The sequence below is a fragment of the Haliaeetus albicilla genome, chromosome 23, assembly GCF_947461875.1.
Source record: "Haliaeetus albicilla chromosome 23, bHalAlb1.1, whole genome shotgun sequence".
Lineage (NCBI taxonomy): Eukaryota > Metazoa > Chordata > Aves > Accipitriformes > Accipitridae > Haliaeetus > Haliaeetus albicilla.
Genome location: NC_091505.1, coordinates 8,573,080 through 8,600,180, shown reverse-complemented (window position 1 = coordinate 8,600,180; position 27,101 = coordinate 8,573,080). Strand labels below are relative to the sequence as shown.

Here is a 27,101-nt window from a genome sequence, read left to right as displayed (position 1 = left end):
CTAGACACATTCTGTGTTTGACTGCCCAGAAGTAGCTATATTCCCCACAGGCTGAGTGACATCCTTGCAGAATATGTCACATTTTCAGCTCTTTCTACATGACAGACACCTTATAAACAAGCATTAATGCTACTTGACATATTTGTTGCTCTTAGGCTACTGAAGGTAGCTACTGAAGACAAGATGGAAATCTTAAATTTTTTACGAACAGGTTTCTGGCACACATTTAAGGAAACTTACCCAGTTTTACTTCTGCATTTTCTGTAAGAAGAACATTCTGTCCTTTAATATCTCGATGGATGACATGGTGTGCATGAAGATGTGCCAAGCCCTAAAAGAAAACCAGACTCTCCTTATTCTTTCTTCCTATCTTTATCATGAGCATGGCATTGTTGCCTTTTTACATTTCTACCCTTCTCAGACTTTATTCACAGGGAAAGTCCTTTAGATATTACTAACAACATGAAGACCCCGGGTTCGGGGAGGAGAGAGGACAGCAACCGCAGATTTGATTGTTGTGTTTATCCACAGGCCTGACAGTAGTGCAACATCTCTGAAATCAAGTGTGAAGAGAACAAGGTAGCAATATTTTAAACTTCTGTCTCAGAATCAAGGGATGCCTCCTTGTACCATGTGTTAAAAGCAAACAAAAGAGAGAAAGAGCAATGCAGAATGCTCTGCATGAGGACCAGAGACAGGAGCTGGCTGGCCAGTGGCTTGAATTCTGCATTCAGCAAAACCATGTTCAATGGTAAATGGACCACAGAAAGTTCAAAATACCATGTCAGACCTCTTTTTGAATGCAGCAAATATTGTCTTCATTCAGCTAATACTTGCAATATTCTGTCTCCTCCTCCGTTCCAAATTTGTCCATGGTTAAACTAGCATAGATATAAAGGAACACACCGAAATAATACATTATAGTAAGCCAGGGGATGCTTCACTCAAAATGCTTAGCCTCTGTAACATTAATGACTTCAAACAGAGCTTCCACCCAGCTTCTAATTTTTCCAGAAGGAAACGTTGTCAATCCACAAGCAACTGGGTCATTCTGTTTTGAAACAAGCACGATTAAATCCAATTTCTTGTTTTACACCTGCATGCTGTTACGGTTTTCAGTTGCATGAGCATAAACCAAATGTTTTAACATCAATTGCTTTAATAGAGATATTATAGCCACACAAATGAAAAGCAACCTGACCAGACATTAAGATTTTTTTATTTTGCAGAAGAGCTCTACCCACTCTCCAGCTATAGTTATTACAATCTGCAGTCTAATGCCAAATCATTTTAAGATGGCCAATGTTCTCTACTGAGCACGCTTCTCAACTCCTCTGCTCCAGAAGCAAAGTTTTACCCCTATTCAAGCATTACTTTGGCATGCCATTTGAATTCCAGCTCCCAGAATACACATTCATCTTACCATTATTTAGAAAAGAAGTAAAACTCCATTACAAGGAAGACGGATCAGTAACTCTGTAATGGGTTTTGAATTTAGAATGACAGGTTCCAACATTTCTTTTTTTTTTCCAGGCTAGTTCACTAGATTACACTTGGGATTTGTTTTATCCTCTGTACTTTCCAGGAACAAACAAGCAAACAAAAAGTCCTAAGCCTGCATAGAATGAAATACAGCCCCAAGAATTTTCTTGGGGAACGCTGCCCCAGCAGGGCCACCTTTAAGATTCTGGAATGCTGTTTAGTCAATGTTGCTTCTAATAGTATGGAAAAGAGGCCCCTGAGTGTGTGTGGGTAAAGGAATTATGAACAGAAAGATCGTACGCCGCATGAAAAGCTGAAGCAATGAGCAGTAAGATCTCCCGATGTGGAGGACAGACTTACTGAAAATAGAAAATTTATTTACTTTTCTAGATGCCCAGAATCTGGACTTGCAGAAGATGGCTATTTGCCATAGGAAACAGGAATTTTCTGTTCTTCACACAGAAAACGGGATTAACTACAGTAATACGAGAAGTCAAGCAGCCATCATGCTGGCTCTTTGGGCTCTTCTGAACTCAAGGACCACAGCCCATGAGCCCTATGGATCAAAACCTTTAAACAAAAATGCTCATTAGTGACGTACGTTAGCGACCAAAGGCTTGGAAAGGCCTTTTTGTTGCAAAGGAGCAACAAAGCTCTGTTGGCACGACTCACCCTGAGAACCTCTCTGCAGATGTATGCAATCCAGTCTTCCTTGAAACAGTTCCCTTTTGTCTTCTTTACCAGGTCAGTGACAGAGCCCGCTCCACAGTACTCCATCACCAACTGCAGGAAGATGAACGTAACACACCTTTACCACAGCACTGGCACGGTACCAGCAGAGAGACCATGTGCAAACACCCACTCCACCACAATCAAGGTGGGGCAAACTACACGCAAGCTTCCCGGATGCCAATTGACACAAAATCTCATTTCCTGAATCATACGCATTGGCTGAATAAATAAAAAAACCTCAGTAGTGCTGTTTTGGGGTTTTTTGGTGGTTTGGGTTTTTTGGGTTTTTTTTTTTCATTTTGGGTTTGGTTTTGTTTTGTTTTTAGAAACTTCAAAATTAGAAAAACAAGAGCTAGTAGCACTGAAAAACATGGGAATTTTTTCAAAATTTGAAATTTCTCATTTTGCTGCAAAGCTTCAAAAATCTTGCAGCCAAAAAAATTGGAGGATTCATTTTTCTTCTCTGCTTTATTGCCGATTCCTTTGTTCCCTTTTTTATTTTCCAACTGAAAAAAGGAGAGGAAAGCAACAGGAAAAAGGAGAGGAGGGGAAGAAGACAAGCTCTCCTTCACTTTCATTAAAAAAAAAATATTACAGAGGCATTTAATTTGGAAAAAAAAAAGCTCTAACAACAAATCAGAATGACAGCACAAGTCACAAGTATTGTAACATATTTTATGCCCATCCTCAAAGGAAATCATAGGGGATGGAAGACATCTAGGGAGGAGCAATTTTTCTCTTTTATATGTTATTCTTCAGAACAATGACTTCAGAGTTTCACTGAGACAGAGTCCGAGCCAAGCATACTGGAGCTCTGAAGAAAGGCGCTGTAAATCTTACTAACAGAAATGACACAAAACACTTACCCAGAGTTGATCATCTTGGCCTGCAGGGCTTTTCTTTACAAATGCGCCATAATATGTAGCAATATTCCGGTGATGGGAGTACTTTTTTAGCATATTTATCTCCAGCTTGATTTCCTCCTCTTCATTCTGTAGCAAAAGAGAGCGGAAGGCTCCGTAGGTGACCAGAGATCACTGAGCACCAGGGCTGCCCAGAGCTGCAGGGTAAAACTCATCTTTGGAGGCCTCCAACAACCAGCTGGAACTAGCCCTGAGCAACCTGGTCGGATCCCAGGGCTGACCCTGCTTTGAGCAGGAGGTTGGATCAGACACCTCCTGGGGCTCTCTCCAACCCGAATTATCCTGGGATTATGAGACTGCAACTGAAGGACAGGCTCTTAAGCCGACGATTGAACCACCCTGATCCATCAGCCTAAAACAATGAATTGCTAGTGTTTGACCTAAAGAATCAAAATGTCCCAATTTGGATATAACAATCACATATTGTCTCCCCAGGGGGCTTAGACAGGACCTATTTATTACTCCCCCGTTTGTGGTTTCTGCATGCAGTAATTTAGTCTTGGAGAAATTACCCAGATTCAAACAATAATAAAAATATTCCTAACACTCCATTACTTCAATACTTGGAAAAGCACTTAGTGCACACATCAGCCAATTTGTCTTTCCAGTCCCATGGAGGGTCTTGCTAGGAGGAACTCAAAGCCAAGGAGGAGGCTACTAGCCACAAATCGAATTCGAGAGCCAGCGCAGGGTTAGGATCTGCTCCTTCCTTGTGAGGCTACCCCCCCTGGACCATGGAGTTTTTCCCCGCTCCTAACATCATCCCATCAGTCAAGTCTCCGGTGTTCTGGGGGCTAGCACATCCCTAGACATCTCCTTCCAGGCGCTAGCTAGCTCTGTTTTCCCCACTGTCTCTGCTTCAGTCTCTTCAGGGAAGATGTTCTCTTCTGCCCAGTACAGCACTATGCACAATAAGACAACTAATGGAAAGACAAGTTTTAATAATTACATTAGAATGAAATACCCTTTTTAAGAGAGAACTGCCTGATCTGAAGAGGTCCTCTTGAAGCTAGCCTGTTTGCTATGTTGCCACCAAGAGAAATGGTGCACAATACCTGGTGAAACACATGTAGATTTTGCTGTCTCATTTGCTTTAATAGCAAATGAGTGGTGCTGCACAGTACCCTTGTATAGGTTAAAAGGAGGATGACAAAGTTGAAAATTAATTTACCCTGCTGCAAAGCATCCCAGTCAGCACTTACTAGCTGAAGGGGAAAAAAAAAAAAAAAAAAAGATGCAGTAGGAACAGCTCAGCCCCACAGGACATTTCTCTGCACTTTTCCATTATTTTCCAGTAGCTTTGCCATCGAAGCTTTCCTTTAACCATCACAACACACTCCTTACAAGCCCAGCTCTGTTGTCCTTTCTACCTGTAGCAAAACATTAAAGCCTGACAGGCTGACACCAAATTCTCTCAAGCATATGCACATGATGCGTCTTATTAAAGCCGACCACATAAAAATCAATCCCAACAGAAGGGACCAATAAGTTTTCCCCAGTAACATCAATCCACAGGAGACATGTTACCAGACCAAAGCCTCACTGTCTTAAGCTTTAGGAAATGGGAAATGTAAAATAACTCCACTTGAAGCAAAATGAGCTATTTCAGGTTTCAGAACAGCGCCTTTGTTGAACACAGGCTCTCAAGCTGCACACATTACACTAGATATTTCGTTTCTCTTTTGTTTGCAATTAAGGAGAAAGGAGGACCCTTAGTCCTCAGCTTGATACAGCCCTGGATGTTGTATGACTTAATTAGCAAGGTTAAGGAGGAGCCTGGGGCAGCAGCTGGAGTCTCCAAGAGAAGTCAGAGCTGACTCCCAGACAGCATGCAGGACATCCTCCGTGAGCGAGGTCCTATTTCTCTCTGCACGTGGCCAGGGCACAATCAAAGGGAGCTCAGGGCTCCTGCTGATGCTTTCTGGGAGGGGAAACAAGGCTCTACTCCCTTTGGGACTCCAGACAGCGCATGTGAAAGGGTGGAAACAGGCAGGTGAGGAGAAGGCAGAGAAGAAGGACATGGGAACCACGGTCCTGGACCTGACCACAAGGGTCCAGTCACTGAGTTTCTTCCCTAAATATCTGTTACCAGAAAGCGGGACAAACAGGGATGACTCCCTTCCCTCCCTGCTGTCCCTCCTGCATCCTGCCCACTCCTTCTGCTAGGGCAACCAAGCATGTGGAGGGGCAACTTTAATCTTTGGTCAAGGCCTTCCCCAAATTACTTAAGATCTCTTCAGATCTTAATGTTTTGGGGATTTTTAACTCTGCCCGTCTGCATGAACTTTGCACTGGTGGAGCCTGACCGAAAAGCTTCCCTGCTATGCCCTCAGCACCAGCCTGCAGGTTTCACAAAGTTCCCCTCGGGGAGCTGGCAGATCTGAACCACTTCCCCAAAGCTGTTGCCTCTTTTTCAGCTCTTCTTCCTTCGCCCCATTAATTTGCTGGATGTTGGAACCATGCTGGCACAGCTCTTATCTGAGTACTTTCTATTCCCCTGCAATCTCGCCTCCATGTTTTTAAAACAAAGATAAGCATGTGCCTGTTTGTGGACATAGCTGGAATACCTGGTAGTCTCTTCTACACCCACTGGCGAAAGCAAAGAGTCGCTGCACATGTGTAATGCTCCTTTCCCATTACCAGCAAGATGATCCAATTCCTGCTTTATCTCACGTCCTTATCTATTTATCCAGAAGGCTGGAACCTGCTCCCTCCCTGCACCCGCCTCTTCTTCCCTTGCCTATCCTTACCCGTAGAGAAAGTCACCTCTGCTCACACACTGCTGTATGCTGCTCAGGTACAGGATGAGTGCCTTGGGAAGACACCACTTAGACTGGACAGCAGACTTCCCTGCTGAGCCCCACCACTGCTGAGCACAAATCCTCTGAGCCAAACTCTTGCACCCTCCAAAGCCAGAGACGTGACTTCAAACATCAGTCAGTCTGTAAGGTAAAGGGCTATACAGACAGCAGGTGGGCGTTTCACAGGCAAAAAGTACTCTGTCTTCCCAGTGCTTGAGTGAGTTTTGGAAAAATTGCTCTATTTCACAGGGAGAAACCAAGGCAAAAGAGTAAACGTGAGCAATTCTGTCCCATGGGCCATGTGTGAGGCCCAGCCAAGAACTGAACCTGGACTTGCTAAGCCTCAGTGCTACATCCATCCTTCAAGCAGGGTGACTGGGGACAAAAGCACCCTCAACTTTTCAGTGCATGCACATGCTCAAGATTTCCACTTTCCACCACCCCTCTTGTCGGTGTTACCATCAGCCACAACTCCCAGGGGTCTAGAAACCTGCTCATAAATCATGCTGCTTAAGAAGAGGAAACAAGCTCGCAGATCTGCAGGTGCAAAAAGCTGTTTGCTTTCACAAACCAGCCTGTTTCTGGGCACAGATGGCTGCATGCACAAAGATGACACGTTCATGATCAAAGGCTATTTTTGAAGACGTGGGCCTATCTGCAATGACATTAGGAAGCAAAGAACTAGAAAGCACACACCTCTGACCTCAAATGGAAACAAGATCATCAGCTGATAAATACTCCACCAAGAGACCCTGTAGCACTGGGGCAGTTCTAATGACAAGTTTCTCATTTAAATGTTATTTTGCTATCTGGAAAGACTGAAAGCAAGGACAGAGAGAGAACGACCTGCTGCAGAAGAGCTCTTTGATCACCTGTACCGATAGCTGAAGAGCAGAGCAGCAAGAATCCAATCTCTCCGCAAGCGCTCTGCTTGCTTGGCACCGTCAGATAACAGAAAGCCGAGCCGGCGTGGAGAGGCACATGAGTGCACACAGCCATCAGCTCCCCTTCAACCATCTCAGAGGGCTCTCCCCAAACCCCCCACAGCGTGACATGGCAGCGATTCCTGACAGATGTCCAGAGGATCCCGCAAGGACCACAGCGTCCCGCTGCCGCTCTTAAGAAACTGGCCCGGGGCTGCAGCTCAGGACAGCGAAGGGCAGATTTGTTCAGCTCTCGGTGTGCCCCAGATCTTAGGGCTGAACAATCCCAGCTGGAGCTGGTCAGGGGATTTCTGATTAAATGATTTCTTGCTGGAAAATAAGACAGAGATTTGGTGAATCAGAAGCTTTTGGCAGAAATGTACGGGTTATGATGAAACGTTAGCTGAAAGACTTCAGAGGTTGAATTTTCTAGCGACGAAAACACGATGCTGGGGGAGGGAAACCCACTGCAGAATATCCAAGTACCAAGGAAGTAGCTCAGGCCCCTAGGATATGAGATATTCTTGTTCAGTCCCATCCCCTCCCAAGTCGGACAGCACTGGCCTGTTACTGAGCAGGTTAGTGACCAAACCACCAACAACCTACACTGGCACGGGGCTCTGTCAAACTCAGCCACTGGATTTGTCCCACTTTGAATGAGAGGGATCTACTGGAGCCTTGAACTGGGGAGTACACAAATCACAAGGTCAATCCAGGCATTCAGCTCTTCTCCACTTTTGTTGGAGACAGGTGGAGGGAAAAAGACTGCATTCGTCTTGATTTTATTTTTTCACCTTCCTGTTTTCTACCACATGAAGTCTTCACTCCTTAAGAAAACTGCTCCCTGTGCAGCACTAATCAGATCATATAACCACCCAAAGATGAAAATGGCCACAGGGACTAGGAGCCTCCTGTCTCATTCAAGCAGGTTTACTGTGACAGCTTCCATTTCTCACAAGCCAAACTCCATGCGAGATGTTGCTCTCAGGTGCAATTTATAGGCAGGACATTGGAGACTAGGATTTCAATATTTTAAAGACTTTATTTAATGCCTCAAGCTAGCTTTTCAAGACCAAAGGATCAGAAAATAACTTCGACCTGGGCAGACTAACAATGCAAGAGAAATACCGAATCCTTAACAGGCTCTGAATTTATGACACTGAAATTCTGGAGATTGAAAGGATTTCTACATTACAGTTAGGACCCACTACTGCCACAAAAGGCTTCAGCAAACCAAATGCTGTGAAGCAGAGAAAAGCTATTGCTATTTTACAGGAGAACTGAGCTTCAGAGAGACCCTGGACATGTACAGCATCAGCCTCAGCCATACTCATGCTCCTACCTACTGCAACTGCAGAGCAGGAGTGCACTGGTTTCCACCACCCTATCTACTCTGCGCTACGAGAGACCAGCGGCACCGTCCCTGGCCAGCTGGACCAGCCGAGGAGGCCAGCAGTAACCCCGTTTCTCGCAGCCAACGTGGCTCACCCCAAGCGGTCTAGGAATTTGCACCGAGGTGACGTGAAGGGCTCGGTCGAGACCACAGCTGCCAACCCCACCCTGCTGCGCCGAAAGCAGTCGGGGTTTACCGTAACACGACGCACCGCGAGATGTGGTGGCCGAGGAGAGGACAACCCCAGGGCAGAGGAGGCAGCTGCAGGAAGCAATCCTGCGCTCATCTTCCCAACGTCTCCCAGAGGCACCAGCAAGGACCTGGAGGAAACCAGTTACAAAGCGGAGGACTGCCTCCGGGTCCACCAGACCATGCCCTAGCAGCAGGAACACAGCCGACCCCACGTTAAGAAAGTAGAAATAATGGCAGAAAGGCTTGCGCTCACCCTGCACCAAGGTCAGAAAGCAGAAGCACGCGAGTAGAGCTGAACTGGATTTGTTCGGGGCTTAGTGGGGGAAGAGCACCAGGGAAAACCCCTCCAGGTGGCTGCACCAACGTGCTCACCTCTCAACTCTCAAACCGTCACAACTGCTTTCGTATTAAGTGACTCAACGTGAAAACAGCATGATCTGTTATCATTGCCCCTCAAGCAACAGGACAGGTTACCCAGTATGATACTGGCTCCCTAGCCTCAAAGGAAGCAGCAAATCAGACCTAAAAGGCTGGGTTTTGTTCCCAGAATCACACAAGTCTAGCAATGTGAATTCCTGAAGCTGGACCACAAGGTTGTCCTCCATTTAAATTTTGTTTCCAAGCAAGCAGGCATTACTGGATGCTACAGTTTATTGCTTACATACAAAGGAGACGGTGTTATGTATAGCAAAGGGAAGGAAATCTTTCCAAGGTTCCCTTCCTGCAGTTTTTGCTTCAATTGTTTCATCAAGGAAGGGACTGTCACTGCTGTTAACATGACAGCCCACGAGTGACACGTTTGGCCACCCCTCACGCACTGTTGACTGTCCCAGCAGAGCATGAAAGCAGTCCATACAGAAGCTCTGGATCACTTCTGAGTCCCTGCCAGGATCTGTCCTGTCAACTCCTCAGTCAAAGCACGGAGGTGCTCTGATCTCAGGAATCTGTCTGCGACCCAAACCCTACCCCCTCTCCCTTCCGAAATCCAGCAGCTTCATGTTTGGTGACTGCCATTTTTTAAAACCAAAGCACCTGATGATATAAGTACCTACAGAGCTAAAAGCAAAAAATCCCACCAATCTAATGTAGCACTCACTTAAAAAACGCACCCTCATCTGTGCACAGAGAAGAGCAAAACTGGCAATTCAACTAGGCATGCATATTTGACAAGGGAGCAGCCATAGCCAAACCATCCCCCAGACAGGCTTTGTAAAAGCATTACAGTAGCATCTAAGTTCAAAAAAAAACAACGTGCAACTGAGATCACTTGCTGCTCAGGGCTGGATTCCGACACCATCAGAAGAGAGACCTGTCCTGGACCTGCTCTACGTGACAAGGCCCACGCAGACACCAACTTGTTCTGCCGTCTTCCAAGACAACCAAAAGACATAGGAAAACGCAGGCAAGGCTTGCTCGTGCTTGCCCAAAACACCACGTGTAGATGTACTGCTGGCAGACTCGGCCCAGAGGACTTGGCCCTGTTTTTAATTTCAGGTGATAACCCTTCCACAGTGTCACAGGAAGACTTTTTCTTGGAGTTTTGTACTCTGTACCTACGCTGCCAGAGCGACAGAACGGGAAGCTGGTCTTCAGTGAGACTAGGTGCATCCTACCAAACCACGGAATTCCAGTAAACTGGAGAAGCAGCAGCAGGCAGTCTCCCCAGCCTTTCTGGGGCTCAGGCTAACATGGTCTCAAGAAGGCAAGCTGCTTCGCTACTGGCTGCGCTCTTAAAAAGGAGAAACAAAAATTAATACTTAGCAACTTTTTCGACAGCCTGCTCCAGCACTGACACCACTTTATAAATGTGAGCAGGGACAGTGCCAATTAAACTGTCTCCTTCTCTCATCTGTCAAATAACAATAAAAAAGTGCTACATTTGCATTTCTAACATGTTCCTGCTTGCTAGCTGTCAGGGTATCTACTCTGAGGAATGGCTGGCACGCGAGGGGAGAGGATGTGATGAAACACAGCAGGGGCAGTGCAGAGCTACAGGAAATCTTTTACTTGCTATCTCTGGAAACAGATAATCAACTAGAAATAAGCAGGAAGAGAGTTCTCCTCTTTGTTATTATAGACCATCAAAATATATGGCAATGCATTCCCTTATTGCTTTGTCACCATTGGTCAGGTACAATTGAAAAATCTCCTTGTATTAACACTTCTCAGTACTTTATAAAACACAAACCGGTGCTCAGCAACCATCATTTATACCACTGGATCACCTTTTATAAGCTACCTGCCTTCTCACGATCTGATTATTTATGTTTCCTTGCACCTTCGTAACAACTTCTTTATTTTTGGTTTTGCACTCACCTCAGTAACATTCATCACTTTGATTGCTGCTAGCTGCCCAGTCTTAACATGGCGACCCTGTTAAAATAACAAAAGATTGTAAGTAAAGCACATATGCAAGCTATGTATACAGTAACAAATTAGGCATATAACAACTGGGCTTGAGTACTTGCTTTCAATCACCCATCAACAACCTTTCAGTGACACAAAACTACCAAGGTAAAGTTTGGTGACAGGTTATCAGACCCATACCCTTACCATGCTCTAAAGTTAACTGAGTTACCTTTGCAGGGTTGAATTTCCCCCTTTAGCCCAAAGTGAGCAGCAACACTGGGAGACATCTGCTGTCAGAACACAACATGGCATGAGTTCATGGGTCTCCATCCAACTCCTGTTCAACACGGGTTGCCACCCTCCGACCCTCCTGTTCTAGGAAATCTCAGCAGAGGCCCAGGGTGACCTGATGAGAACAAACTTTTTGTCCTGCAACCCAGGGCTGATGTTTGCCAGGGAAACAAGGTGCTGGGCAGCTGGCACCGTCCCCACCTCCCCACCTGTCCTGGTTTCAGCTGGGATAGAGTTAACTGTCTTCCCAGTAGCTGGTACAGTGCTATGTTTTGAGTTCAGTATGTGAAGAATGTTGATAACACTGATGTTTTCAGTTGTTGCTCAGTAGTGTTTAGACTACAGTCAAGGATTTTTCAGCTTCTCATGCCCAGCCAGCAAGAAAGCTGGAGGGGCACAAGAAGTTGGCACAGGACACAACCAGGGCACCTGACCCAAACTGGCCAACAGTGTATTCCATACCATGGGACATCCCATCTAGTTTAGGAACTGGGAAGTGGGAGCAGGGAATCGCCGCTCGGGGACTGGCTGGGTGTCGGTCGGCGGGTGGTGAGCAATTGCCCTGCGCATCATTTGTACATTCCAATCCTTTTATTACTACTGTTGTCATTTTATTAGTGCTATCGTTATCATTATTACTTTCTTCTTTTCTGTTCTATTAAACCGTTCTTATCTCAACCCACGAGTTTTACTTCTTTTTCCCGATTTTCTCCCCCATCCCACTGGATGGGGGGGAGTGAGTGAGCGGCTGCGTGGTGCTTAGTTGCTGGCTGGGGTTAAACCACGACACCACCCGACATGTTCTGCCTCACCTCGGGACAAAGAGAAAACTCTGTTTTTCAGTGCATCAATCTGGCAACCTGCATGCGGCTGCCAAGAAACTAAAGCTGTATGGACTTTCTTGGGTTTGTTTTTTTGGTGGTTTTTTTTTTTTTTTTTTTTTAAAAAAAGACTTTTTACTGTGAAATGCTTGGGTTTTTAAATTCTCAGCTGCCTCCCAAAAAGCATGCAGAGGCTTTGTATTTAAAACGTAATCTTCTATGGTGGTGGGGAGGAACTCTCTCAAGGCTTTGACTGCGTGTGTGGTACATACGTACACACACTTCACTAGTGAAATGCCCACATCCCCACGTTCATTATTAAGCAACAGATAACTGCTAATTTTAGACTAAGTAAGCGGCTAGTTTTTGAAAACAAAGCTAGGAGAAGGGAGGTAATAGGGAATAAAGCTATTAAAAGAGAAAACTTGATACCGAGACTGACAAAATGTGGTTCACAAGAATGTATATAAGAAACGCAATGAGGAATCTTGATGTAAATTGCACAGTTTTTTGGCTTGGTTAGATCAAGTTGCTCAACAGATGCCGTAGATGCAGTCTTTTGCCGTGAAAACCACCACTAATCTCATACTGGAGGATAGTATCAGAAGATTTGTATGAACAGTGGATTGGCTACACGTCCTAACTTCTCACTTCCATCAAATGTTCAGAAATGGGTTTGAAGCTTTGAGACTGCAATTTTGCTCCTGAAATAGTAGTGCCTGCAAAGCTATATATCGAAATAACTAACTGACACCTGTTAAGTAAGCCATAGGAAATCAGGAAATCAAATATGAAATGCTGCAGTTAGCAGACAAAATGATTTGCAGGTGCAATTTACACCTGCAAAATTAAAAGCTAGGTTGATGTCATTTTAAAACCCAGGTCCTATCTGCACAAAATTGCATACTAGTGTTATTTCTAAGACTAAGCAGTTTTGCATCAAAGAAAAATGATTCCTCATTCTCGGGCGATATGTCACAGTCATGTTTTCTTTTACAGAAAACTAAATCCTGCTGAGTTTTTGTATATTTATAAGTGTCCTCTTTCCGCGGAAGCGCTCCTGGGATTGCAAAGCTTTTTCTCATAAACCAGAATGATAGGATTTCTGTATTATCACAGACTTTGGGAGGAAGACAAACGGGGCACACCCTCACCAGGCCCACAGCACACACGCCACCGTGGCCGAGAGCAGCTGGGCAGCGAGGAGTGTTATAGCCCAACAGATGCTGGTGTTTGGTCAGCATCCATCCCAGCTGACGTCAATCCCCGTGAGCGAGCTTCCTCTGCACAGCCACGGCTCCTTTGTTGGAGGCCATTGTTTGCAAATGTTTCCAGGCATTGAATGTCTTGGCAATATAGCGAGAGAGGGGCCTTCCACAAAATACAGTCATGCTAGACACGCTGGCACCCTGACTTAACTCCAAAGTTTGTCTGGAGTCAAGTACACTGATAATTCCACGTCTCCGGCCAGCACACATCGCAGGCGACCAACCCATCAAAACGATGAGTCTCTCCTGGGCTGCTGTACATTCTGCAAAGGATGATGTCAAGAATCAACACTGATTTTCATAATTACAGTGAAGCACGGAGATGTGCTTCTTGACTGAAAAAAAAATAATAAAATCAATCAATCAATCCTAGGCTAGCATCACACTTGATATTGAATATTCATCAGAATAAGGAAGGGCAAAAGGCTTGGCGTTCGGTTTTGATTTCAAAGCATGATACCTGGTCAAATTGTCCCTCTGTATAACAGGCATCTGTTATTTTGCAGCCACAGTTTTTTCCACTGCATGCAAACCTGCTGCTCTCACTCACTTTCACCATTACCAATGAAAATACTGAATCGCCCCAAAAAGGTTTGGAAAATTAGCATTTATGGGAAAGAAAACAGCAAGCCCTTTTGTTTTGTGGGTCAGGATTCAGCTTTGCACAACAAATGTGTCCCTATTAACCGAGATGCACAACTCGATCCTGCTCCCGCACTGCTAAAAGCTCCCATGTCTGCAACTGGGCTGCCTGCTGGACGGGAGGAGCTTAGTCCGTGCAGAGAGGGCAGGATGATGCCCTGTGTCTTGTCTCAGTGCCCTGCCTTCCTCACACCGTGCAAAGCTACTACTAGCCTGAGGGAAACACATAGGGTCGCATCCAACCATCCCTCTGCACAGGCTCACCTGCAATAAATACTCTCCGACTGGGTAAAGCAGCCTTTACATGGAAGTAAATTCTGTTAACTACACACACTTCACACCTTTATGTTCTTTTAGGTCTCTTTATCCTGGAGCAAAACAGAGAGCAGTTCAATAAACCTGAGAATCTGAACCCTTCTCAAGAGGCTGAAAGGAGCACTAAAAACTCATTCCTGTTGGTTTGCTCTAATTGTCAACTCATAACAATTTATTTTCAACAACTGTTATCACACCTTTTGGAAAGAGTCTTCCAGGTTTCTTGGTTGCATTAAGCTGAAGAACCTCATCTTCCCCTACCAGCACAAGTTTGTGCAGGGTAATGCAGAGGGCTGCAGGTTAACCTCATGAAAAGGTGTAAACATATCTATATATTTACATCTGCCTTTCATCAATTACCTAAAAGGGATGAATAAGTTTAAAAGTGTGTATAAAAAAAAAAAATTTCTTGGAGATTATAGCTAAATATATATCTACAGCTATATATCTATATAAAAACATTTTCATCATGAGATACTAATTTTACTGCCGTCTCGGCAGATTTATTTTTCATTACAGTTGTACATTTTCCCAAAGTAAAGGATTCATCATTATCATAGAGCAATACATCTCAAAAGTCCCTGCACCTGCTAATGTATGCAATAAACAATGTGGCAGAATTACGTAACACACACCACCATTCGTCCTTACCCCTGACATCATCCCAACATAAACAAATAAAACTTTCCTTTAAATACTGCCAAAGGAAAAGGTTCAGCCAGTGGAGACAAAATAATCAGAGAACCCTGGAGACATCCTAAATTTTATTCCTTCTCCCCCTCAGAACTTCACTGTCTATTCAGCTAGTTACGAAAAAAAGGGGCTGAAGCAAAGCCACCCAACAGCTCACCCAAACACCAGCAGTCCCTGTAAGCAGTGGTTGCACACTGGCACCCTACTGAACTCAGCACCACCACCCAAAAAAGTGCGAGTGCTGTTGCAAGACTCCACGCTAAGAGGGCTGAAGCTTTCAGAGACCACAGGTGTTGATGTGGAGAAGAACCACTAATGCCTTTGCAGCTTATCTCAGCAGGGTAACGTGCTCCACATTACACTTGCTTTAATGCACAGACTACAACTGAGCTGGCAGCTCAGCACAAAAATCACAGGTTTCTCTCCTTTACATTGGTTTTTCAAACTGTTTCGAGTTCGTTTTCCTTGACATCTCTAAAAGCAGTAAACCTCCTGAACCCAGCCCTGGGCTTCTTGTTAACACACTGACTCTAGTGCCTAAGTAAGGAAAGGTTTCAGGGCCTGGCCCCTTATTTTTTTCACGTATCAATAAATCTCAGAGGTTAGCCAGAGTTCATGGGAACTCACACATTGCTACTTCTGCTGAAGCCACAAGGTTGAGCATGTTTGAATTGTTTTGAGAAAGGTGGTGTTTTGATTTTTGTTTAAAGCTCCTAGCAGCAACTGGCTGTTTTAACTGTTTCCCAACCAAATCAGATCAACAGATTCACTTACTTCCAGTGACGAGACATGCAGAAGTTTGTCCTTTTTGATTTAACCCAAAACGTGAGGAAGAACACGGGGCATTGCCCTCCCAGCCCTCTGTGCAATCCGCCGCTGCCGATCCTTCCCAGATCACTAAAGGGAATCAGCCTGTTGGGATTCAAAATCCTCCATTGCACATTTCCTCAGAAACTGGGCAGAGGGCAGGAATGGTCTGTGGGCCCACTTCCCTAACAAAAGGTTTCATCTTCCACCTAAATGCTCCGTTTGAGAGCAGGTTTCAACTCCGGAGAATGCAGCCAAAACATCCAACAGCCATCTACAAGTCACCCATATTCCTACCCAAGAATACAGCGTTAAATGCTATCAAGTTCACACAGAGCTTACACATGAACAATTCTAAAGCTCAATGACTTTCTGAAGTTGAAGTTCCTGCCTACATTTTGATGAGGTATCCAAGCTGGAAGAAATTCTACCATTAGCTTTGAGTCCAGCTAAATTCCTTGTCTCCTCCAGAAAATATTTCTGCATAAAGTCTGCTGCAGTTGCCAGTTAGTCACTACAGTAACAATCAGCAAACCTGGAGCCAGCATACAAATTTTTCAAATCTGCATACTGCTCATTGCAGCCACATTTGTGGAAGATGCTTTATGCCAAAGATCTGGTTCTGATGAGCTCCAACTGTGCATTATCTGTGCAGGGAGATACACATGGAATAGCACAGATCACTCTGTGTTATTTCTATTGGAGGTATATTTACCTTTTTAGCTCAATTTGATAAAGGAACCACTTATCTATGCCCTCTACTGAGGGTCAAGACATGTATTTTTTTTCTATTTACATCAAACAAGAGTATCAGCTGTCAAGCTATTAGCTGATAAAGGGGCTTTACATGAGTTAAGTATATTTACAAAACGATGCAGTCAGTCACGTACAACACCTTTTCCTGTTAGGTCCAAACAAAAATTTTGGACAGTCCCTGGCCTGGTGCCATGATTACAACCAGAGACCCACGGTCCCGGTGACACACACCTGAGACTGTAAGGCTGCGGGTCACACGCAGAGAGCTTGCTTTGACATCTTCCCTCCCAGACCCTGCAGAGACCTCTCTTCCGAGGGGTGGCAAACAGCTCCCGTCAGCTTCTCTCCGCACTTGCGATCCAACAGATTTGAAGTGGACAATTCCAAGTCCAGGCGACACAACCCAGCTGTCCTGTTCCAGCCCTGTGCACCATGCCAAGGCAGCCCACCGCAGTCCCATCACACGCTTCCTTTTTGGCAACGGGCGCTCATTAACGTCCACGTGTTTCTGGGTCTGTCTGATGGAGCTGTCCCCGTTTAACCGCAGCGGGAAAAAGTGCACGTGAAGGACAGGGACTGCCTGCTGCAGGATACCGAGGCAGCACGAAGCTGGTGGTTTTGACCGTGCAGAAGTCCCCATCTGTGTCTACGTCCTGTCCGCAACCAGAAGCACGACGTCGCTTTTCTCTGCCTTAAAAAGCAGCGTTTTTGGCAAGGCTGCGAGGCGTCTATACGCAGGGATACCTCCCAGATGCCAGAAGCCTTGGACGCTCGCTAGTTTGCACCTTTGTGCCCAGGCGGAGGGCAATTTTGCATGAGACACGCTCTGCCATCAGGCACGCACACGTGCATTGCACTTGCGCTGTGCACAAACACAAATGGCTCACAACACCTGCACAAGGCTGCGGGACTCCTGGGTGACCCTTCCCAGCACTGCCCGCCTGTGTAAGCCAGAAAGCTGGTAGATACCATAAACTTCACTCTTGGGCCATTCTCCGGATCGTGAAGGTTTGTATTTGCAAGCAAGATCTGGCTGTTGGAGGTGAAGGACTTTTGAGGCCAGAGGTCTTTCTCACCCAGAAGCATTTATTATGGGATAACCAACGCGGGCTGCAGCCACCCACCCTTCGGGAGCGAGGCGAAGGCACAGCTGTTTTGCTGCAAGTTCTTACTGAAAGGGAACTTCAGCAAGCAGGTTTCCTGTTCAAAACCCACTTAGGAACTTTGAAGTTTGAGCCCATCTTGGGTAAACCTGCGTGGCCCTGCGGTTGCTGGTAGACTGCCAGCTCAGCCTTCTGCGCCCCGAAGGACGGCACCCCACCCCTTTGCCCCTCTCCCCTCCACCCTTTCCATCCTGGTAACACAAGGAAAGCCTGTAAGAGATTATGCATCAAATGAACAATGCCCTGCATAGGGATCCAGGAAACCCTATGTCCTATTCCACATGACCTTAACAAAGTCACGATCCTTCTGTTTCCCTTTCCACCTACATAGGACTTTTCTACGTAGACCCAGCTCTTTAGAAGAGATGAGCAACGTTTGCTATCGCCAGCCTGGGAACACCAGCTTTGCTTGCTCACACTGTGGGCTCACAGCTCCCGTGCAGCTGCAGCATGCACCCCAGAGCACGCCGGTGGCTTAGCGTGGCAGGGAGGAGGACCTCAAGAACATAAAACCTGCAGATAATGCTGTAAAACCTGCTCTTGCACTGCGGTTTAGACACAGCCGCTGTTTTACAGCATGTGGCGGCTCACGACGGACACCCTGCCGTCCCTTGGGGTCTCGACTAACGTAACCAAGTGGACAGGGTTTGCAACTCTGGGGCTGTGGGGTTTTGGCGCTGAGAAGTGTCACCCAACAAGAGAGTTTACAGGAGAGCTCTATCAGGGAGACCAGTCTGTGATCCTTGTCTCAGCAACTGGTACCACACAGGAGACAACTCACTGCAGGCATGGCTGGAGCTCTCCAGCTAAACATGCAACAGTAACACAAAACTTGAAATGGGACAGGACTAAATTCCAAGGAAGAAGTTATTACCAGTTTGGAAGCTTATAGCTTGTTTTTGTTAGTTAATGGTCTGAGGCAGAGCTTGGGGTCAATCGTGCACTGAATACTAGCACTGGATTTCAGAAATGATCCATTTCAGTGCAAACTGTAACATGCAATCCACAGCAATTCCAGTTGAAAGAAACAGTTTTGTTTCTTTTTAAACTAACACACACAAAAAACACAAAACCAAAACACCCAACCCACCACAACACACATCAGCCTTGGGCAGATAATAACCAGTTTCAGAAAGGCTTTTCCTTTTTTTTTTTTTTTTTTTTTTAAACCCCCATGAAGAATTCCAGACACCAGCCAGGTGGAAATGCAGCTATAAGTTTGATTACAGCTTCATCCTTTTAATCATGCAACTCAGACTGCAGAAAGCCTACTTTGATTGACATTATAAAGTTTTAGTGGCACTTCTGTCACAACGTCTCTGGATGTCTGTTGTATTTTGGGGCCGTAAATCAAAGAATCGTATTCCCCTAGAGCAGTTGTTCTCTTCTTTGCAGTACTGGGAGGTGCTGAGATTTGGAAGCCTGGGCTTCGTTCCAGGTCACCTCTAGGGTAGCCCTCAGCTCCATCTCCCAGCTGGAGCACACCCTCCTTTCTTTGTAAGTGACTGCTTCCACGCCAGCTGTGCAGGATGCAGGACTTCCATTAAACCACAACCCAGCTGCATTAAATGCTGACCATGCGGATCCAACACGTCTGCCCTTTCACCCCCACATTTGGTACCCCATTTCCAGACAGTCCTAGGTCTCACCCAAAACCACTTGGCCAGCATAGCCAAAAGTTGCATTTCCCCTTCCCTATCTATCCCCCATAAACACCCTCTTTCAAATGGGAACTGGATACCTTCCTCTGCCATTAACTCTGTGCTATTGAGAGGACGAGCACACAGCAGACTGTGGCATCAGAATGAGCTCCTGAGTTGAGTTGACTGCGGCAGCAATGTCACGGCAGTCCTCCCCGTTGCTCTCAGACTAGCCAAATTTAGACACCGCCAGTCAGTCCCTTCAGTTGTAACAGGACTGCTTGATTGACTTACTCAACTTAACGTTGCCTTCAGAACTGACCATGGATGTCTTTCTACCAGGGAAGGCAAAGCGTGTCACCTAAACACTACAAACTATGATCACCCTTGTCCACAGCTGGCCAGAGTGGTGAACAACATAAATATTAATACACCGTAAATAATCAAGACATGCTCTTCAAGGTTTACGGTTTGTTTTTTTTTCTTCTATATGCTAATTCCCACTCTACTCTATGATTAGGTATGTACCAAGAAGTTAGCTAAGATTTATCACTTTGAGTATAGACCATGCTATGAAACTGAATGCTATTTAGCATGCCCCAGAACTCAGGCTGTAAAACATTACTAGCAAAATCTAACGTGTCTGCACATAGATACATAAAGAACAAAATTTAATTAATAACACTTAGTGCACTTCAAGCAAAAGCATGTTACATTAATAAGTATTAGAGATATATACTATTTATAAAGAAATGAGAAATTATTAAAAAAAAAGTTACACTGCATTCCAAATGAAGAAGGATAATTTTGTAAAGGTTAACAAATTTATATAGCAAAAATTAGTTGAATATTCAGTGAAAAACAAGTTCCTCTCCTAGCAAACACTGCTGCCCTATTTCTGTGCAGAACAGGTCATTCTGTTCCTCCCATTGCTTCTCTCTCTCCCCCCTCACCTCAGAAGTGGGTCAGTATTTTCCACTTAGAGTGAAAATATTAGTTTTATAAAGTTTTTTTAAATGAAGTTTTAGACTTTCCAGGGGTAAGATGTTAAAAAAAAAACCCAACTAATCAGGAATTTCTCTCAGGGCCCCTACTTGTGTCACATGCTTAAACAAAGAAAAATATCACTGTAACTCATAACACTATAGAAGACAACTAAGTTGGCAGTGGTACAGGCGGACTTCCCATATACTAAAATAGCAACACATTAGCCAAGAGAAGAGATTAGAACACGTAACTTCTATCAATCACTTAAAATTCTACCCCGCTGGCTAGAAGGGAGGGCTGGATAGGGGTCACTTCAGTGGGACCAGATCAAACCACCTTGATCTCTGGAGGAAAAGGACAGTTTTTCACCCCTACTGCAAATATCTGTACCACAGCCCTCATGAACTGTAAACCCCAAGAGGCTCCAGAAGCAGTTTTTCTGTCCAGTTTTTTTGGTTGTTTTTTTTTTATCCTTTCAGTTCCTATTTCCTGCCATTGTACAAGTGGAAACGCAGATTGTTTGCTTTGCCTGTTTGTCTGTGTCTGACTGCAGACCAGTGGGAAAAGAAAATGAAACAAAGGAACAAATTCAGGCCCTTTCGCAAACACCTATTTGAGTACCTACATGTTTGCAGTATCAGTATGTTCAGTTGATCAGATCACCATCCTTAGGCAAAACACAAACCACTCAAGGCTACTGCATACTTGTATAAAATTGGACTAGAGATTGATCTTTTGGAATTTTGCTCCGAAAGAAGTCATGTTGCAATTAGCAAGATCAAGCAAAGCACTAAACATTTTTGAAAATACCATCCTAGTCATAATATGAAGAAAGGAGTTTTGTCCTCTATTTATTTGAAATGGGTGGTGTCTGTAGCAGAACATCCCATGTAATCTGCAGGTCCGCACTCATTTGGAGGAAAGTACCCATTCCTGCAGCCTCTCCTTACTCAGCTAACACGCAGACATGATGCTTTAGATACCCTCCTGCTACCTGAAGTTTCTGAACAACGCGACCAACGTCCAAGAAGGAAGAGCAGGAGCATTCCTCTTGGGGCAGGAGGTAGCCCTTGGTGGGTAACGGCAGGAATCGGAGAGCTGCAGCTGACGGCGCAGCTCAGAAAGGCGACTTCATGGGCTGCCGCCGCACTCGGGGACAGCGTTGGCTGGGGATGCGCGGGGTTACCGAAGGGGTAGCTGCTCCTGGTTAAGGACCAGACTCCCACCGGCTTTGGTCTGCTCAGTCTGGTTTGTATCTGCAGGTTCTTCAGGAGGGTCTAAGGGGAAGACAAACACTGAAGCTCTAGCTGTCCTCGGTTCAGAAAGTCATCCACTTGACTTTAGAGGTAACTGCAAGCCCCTGAATGGAAGCTGCTACCAGCAAGGAAAGAAAAGCAATGTTTTGGGGCCATACGTGGGTCAAGAGAGCAACTCAGACAGCAGCACAGTGAATGGGAGGAGAGGTCTGAAAAGCAGGCTGTGCAGTTATCCCCTTTTCCTCACACTCCATTTATTGGGACATAAAACCCTGATTCCTTTGAGCCTAAATTCCAGCATCTGCACAAATAACAGTTTCAACAGCCTCGCCATTCATCCTGGGCTTTGCCATTTGTCACGCCTCAACGTCTGTTGAAAGACGCCGGTGGGTTTTCAGCCTCAGACACCCCGTCACGGCTCGCTACCCCTGCCAGGGGCACGGAGGCTTCGCAGGCATAACAGCTATTCTGCCTTGGGGATGCCCGGGCTGGTGGGTCAGCAGGCATCCAGCAGCAGCAGGGATCCCGGCGCAGGGATGCGGGGAGTTTGCAGCCCCGCGGCTCCTCTCGCCGTGGGCAGGAGAGTCGCGACCGCCCTGGCGCTGAGCCAGTCCCGCTCCGCACGTGGGGAGCCCAGCAGTGATTTATGACAGCCAAGGTCCGCCGTGCCGAAAGTCTATTCATCCAGAAAAATAAACAGTTTAGGAAAAAAAGCCTCAGCCTTTAGAAGGCTCTCACTCTGCAGACCAGGGGCCGTTGAGAAGCTAAGTCTAGGGAGAGGTACAAATCCCTCCACCCCGGTGAATTTTCACCGGCTGACTCATGCTCATCCCGTTTACAGAAAAACAGGGCGCTAGAGAAAATCTATACGCAGCACATCTCTGCTGGATGAAGTCACAAGCAGTTAAACATGTCCCACTGGCTGCATCCTGCTGAAGGGAAGTCAGAGCTGGACCGTAGGAGGTCAGCTGAGGGGTGGCTGGACTTTCGGAGCAGGAATCCCTCAAAGGAAGGTTTTTTGGCTCACCATCACTGTGAAGCTCTCAAGGTCAAGCTGCACACAGCAATTACGAGCCTCATGTTATGAGCGTCATGTTTTAACTTTTAAGTAATGCAGCCTTCCCAGACGCATGCTAATAAAGAAAGGCGTTATTAGCCTTCTATCCCACCTAAACATAATTAAGCTCTCAGCAATTATATCACTGAATTTTTAAAAATGCTTCAGCATTCTTGTGAACAGTAAGTGTAACGTAGTCAAATTTTCTCTTGCATATAGTGCAGAACTTGGACAAGGTTCTGCATGGGTTAAAATTGCATCACTGGGTGTTTTTAAAATGGCTTTAAGGCAGGCAGGGTACACAGCTTGGACTGCAAGTTCCAGCCTAGATGATAAGAGCTGCCACAACCTTAAAGGTGATTTACTTTTTCATTCCAGTTCTGCTGGTGTTTTTCTCACGCAGATTGCAATATACCATGCGGGTACACGTCTCTGCAGACGACCACGTGCGACAGCACACACAGCACTGCACAGGACAGCCCGATACTAAAACTGGCATTAAATGGGTTTCTCTTGGGGTCTCTGAGCCTTTCCTTCAGTACTTCATGGCAAATACCCTCCCTACAACTCTCTTCACCTGAGGTGAATCCTGAAGTCAAAAACTACTGAGCACCGTTGTCAAGTTCAGAAGATCTGAGGTTTGCCTAGGGAAAGGTCATATTTTTTCACACACATACAAAAGTCTTCACAGACCATTTAACGGAGGAAATGCCTTTTCATTTGGTACTAGTTGACGCAGCCTCTCCAAAAATAAAAAGGGAGTTAATGGACACAATTAGTCTGTGAGAAAATACATCGGTCTCCAGATTTCTGAATGAGCTCTGCAAGAGATGAACTACATGGCACTGATCTCCCAGCAGCAGTCAATTCCTATTTCCTTCCAAAATCCTATTGGCCAGATGGTCCACAAAACTCAAGGGAAAATTACTTAAATGTTTGGAACAGATTTCAGTATTAAGTTGGTCTCCAAAATGAAACCAGACTACCCTTCTAATTATTCCTAAAAGTAAAGTATACCTTGCTTTTCTAATTAAATTAAGAAGGAGGGGTGCTTCCAAGTTCACCTTCCTAAAGAAAAAAATCTGAATTCGAGAAGAGCCTTGGTGTTATTTTTTTCTAAGCTGATCTATCAGCTTCCTACAGCAGACGCCTGGCTGGCAAAGATTCTCCTCTCGAGCAAACTATAGGTCAGATGTGCAGTAATAGTTCCTGAACAGCTACAAGCAGTTACTGTTCAATGCTGTATCTTCCAATTTTCTGTATTGCTTGTAGGGATCGAAGTCAATCACGGCAGAGAGAGAAATGAACAGTGAACTCTTGAGGAGAGAAAAAAAAAAAATACCCCTGCAGAATAATTTCAAGAAAATGGCTAAACACATTACAGCTGAAGAACCGCAGAGCCTTAAGCAATGTAGACTAGCATAATTACCAGCACGTATGAAGCAAAAGCAGCAGCTAACCATTGGAAGAACTGCTCACAAAAGGGACCGAGAGTTTCCTGCAATTAACCACTGAACAGCTTTACCAGATTTTGAAACTCTCATCTCTTTGCCTTGCCCTGTTTAAACAACCCAAGTTCATTTTGTACAGTGGAAGATGAAGTAGGGCATGATACAGTGAACTATGCATTCGGGTAAAACAAACGCAGAGCCCCAGCACAGGCTGGGGACCCCCTGCCCTCCTCTGATGCATTGCTGGCTACACTTCCAAGCGGTTCCCTGCAGGACTTCCCACCAGCAGCTACTGATGGTTTCTCCTAATGCTTGGCTTCTTGCATGCAATTCTAGCTCCACCGATGTCCATGGAATTTCTGCCGTTTGATTTATTGGATCTGAATTTGCCCCACAAAAGGTTAAATTTCTCAAACGAAACAAATCCCACTCTGCACCAAGTTTTCCACTGAAAAAGTGTGTATATTTAATGCTTTCTCTGTTGGAGAAGGTGTGTTCACACTGATCCTGTCACAGGTCTGAGCCAGAGTTTGTGACAGAAGAAATTAACCTATGCCGTTACCGCAGCATCTCCATTTGTGTAAAGGTGTCTGACAACCAACTGCACGACTACCACCCAAAGTTCACTGCCTACTAGAAGTTAGCCTCTTCATAAAGCTGCAGGTGAAAGCCAGATAGAAACAGAGAACACTTGCTATTCTGATTGATTACACATACATTTACATTCACAGGCATATAGATTTGACTGGATTTCTCTCATTCACGATTTGTCAGTTGGTACGTCACATGAAGCCTTCCCAGGCACCAGTGGCATCTCTATAAACTTGTACAACACCAAATACAATGGGGCCCAAGGTACCATGGACAAAAGTGCACGCACATGCACACAAACACATATATAAATATTCAAAACTATAAGACTGAAATCCACTGGCCCAGCCCATGAAACCTCAGGTGTCAACGAAGCTGCACCAGAACCCTTCTCATGATACAGTCTCAAACCCAGTTCTCATTTTCCAAGCTCTGAACCCTATCTGCTTCCTTTACCTTGTAATGGCAACAGCCTATCCAACCAGCTGCATTGCATCACAAAGCAGCTGTCAAGAAAGAAAAAACAAAACAAACCAGCAAAACAACCGAAACATTCCACGAGGCATCCAGCTAAAGCCAGCAGCTTGCTGGAGAAACGGGGAGTAGCAAGTATCTGAAGTCTGGTTTACACGTATAATATAAGCTCTAAAAACTAGCAGCTCCGCTTTAGCGTCTTCTTCTAATCGTATTGGCTTTAAAATTTACTCTAAAAGTTTAACCATCCACAAGTTTCAAAATAACTTCCTTTTTCAGCTTCTTTGCGTATTCCATCATCCATATCCAGATGCCAAAATACACCACCAACAGCTCATTGCTCCTTAGGATAAATCTGGTAATACGCGCCAGAGAAAAAATTCGCAGGGTCAGCTAAAACTCTACAGCACTGCCAATGCACATATTTAAATAACAGAAATTTAAATAACTATGTCTCTATTTATAACAAAAGCATCTTAAAAAAATAATAATAATCAAAGAGCATATGAAAACAACATACCAGAAAACCCACCTCCCAAGCGCTTTGTATTGCCTTCTAGTTTCTGAACCTTTAGGTTCAGGGAGGGACACAGGGAATTGCAAGCTTCCCTCCACTATCAAAGACAGAAGCTTAGCCAGGTTTCTTAAGAAAACAAGGCGTACGTGATCGTGCTGCCCTTGCATCCAACCATGTTTTAACCTGTCAGCCCATTTCAACCAAAACTGACAGACAGATAGAAGTCTCAGAAGATGATTCAATTCCTGCGTGCTTTGTGAAAATGGGAGACTAACTCCCTTCCTCCAGAGACGAGGGCTCCCGAGCAGGCTCCACGGTTTCCTACCGGACACTGCCTGCCAGCCAGGCAGCACGCAGGCTGAAGGGTCACATCAGAGGGGGTGGCTATGGAATAAGCGGGGACCACCGGTGTATGTGCTAGCAGAGATCCTAAAGGACTCAACAAAGGGACCGCCGAGGTCGGAGGTGGATGACAGGACGAGAAAGGACAAATTTGCAAGCAATGCATTTTGTTAGTTTTACTATTTAGTTCTTCCTCAAAACCCAGGAAGTTTGAACACCTTCAGAATTTACCTTGATACGTAAACCCATCTCTCGTCAGTGCTTGCAGGCTACTTTCCTCTAGTCTTAGCATTAACGTTGCAAAAATGTTTTCATGTTTGCACCATCGAGGCTTACAGAAAATATGTATTTTTGACATGTTTGCACGAGAAAATAACTATATTCAATAACAGAAGGGTTACAGAAAACCAAATACCTAACAAGAAGGGGCCCTGAAATTAGTCTCTGAGCCACCTTTAGAGATTGGCTCCCCAGCACTGATTCTTATTTGCCGTTTACTCTGTAGTCAAATGAGTGCAAGGTGACCATAAAGCACTGTTAGCATTTTATATCCACTTTGAATAGGTAAAACAAATGACATCATGTGCAAAGGACTGAGAAAAACGAGGTTCCAAATAATTATTTTTAAAGACCTGGTTTGCACACGTGGTTTGACCCACTTTAATTAGAAATGTATTTCCAGCTCAATTTTGTTAAGTGTGGACATGCTCACTGGCCTGCATTGGTTTTGCTCGTCATTTCCTTTTCATTGATCCAGCCACACTGGACATCATTTTCCAAAGTGCTCATGTTTTGCATACCTCCATCTCTGTCCGTGCAGTTTCACGGTGGCTTTAACAGAAGAAGAGGGAGATTAATGCCGAGTTCTTCGGAAATTCCCATTTATTTCTGCTACCAGCTTTTCCTTCTTTTTGAAAGAATTTGGTTTAGGAAAGTCAGCAATTAACACTGATTAAAAAGCCGAGTGGTGTAAGCTTAATACTCGTATGTCTCATGATCCAGTGAGAACAGGGGTTTTATCACCAACTGGCACAGCAAATTTTGGCCACAGTCAGGGGCGGGTCCAGCTAGTGGTTTTGCCCTCGCAGCAGTCATATGCGAGAACATGTTTCTGTGGCAAGGCAACAACCTTCTACCTGCTAAAAGCTTCCTTTTGTTTTTGCCAAGAAAAAAAAGTCAAGAAGAATAATGTAAGAAACTATTTTCTGCCAAACCTCAAGAGAGCTGCTGTTCTG

The 27,101-nt window shown here is 45.1% G+C and overlaps 1 protein-coding gene across 4 annotated transcripts in view; it reads right to left on the bottom strand.

Moving 5' to 3' along the window:
• Nucleotides 1-27,101, bottom strand: part of NRK (Nik related kinase) — a 117,820-nt gene that overhangs the window by 63,818 nt on the left and 26,901 nt on the right. For all 4 annotated transcript variants that reach the window (XM_069811110.1, XM_069811107.1, XM_069811108.1 and 1 more), the window contains exons 3-6: nt 10,763-10,819; nt 3,081-3,206; nt 2,155-2,265; nt 241-331 (exon numbers count right to left, since the gene is read on the bottom strand). In XM_069811110.1, coding sequence (XP_069667211.1) covers nt 241-331; nt 2,155-2,265; nt 3,081-3,206; nt 10,763-10,777 — 343 coding nt within the window. In that variant the 5' untranslated portion in view covers nt 10,778-10,819. The remainder of the gene's footprint in view (nt 1-240; nt 332-2,154; nt 2,266-3,080; nt 3,207-10,762; nt 10,820-27,101) is intronic.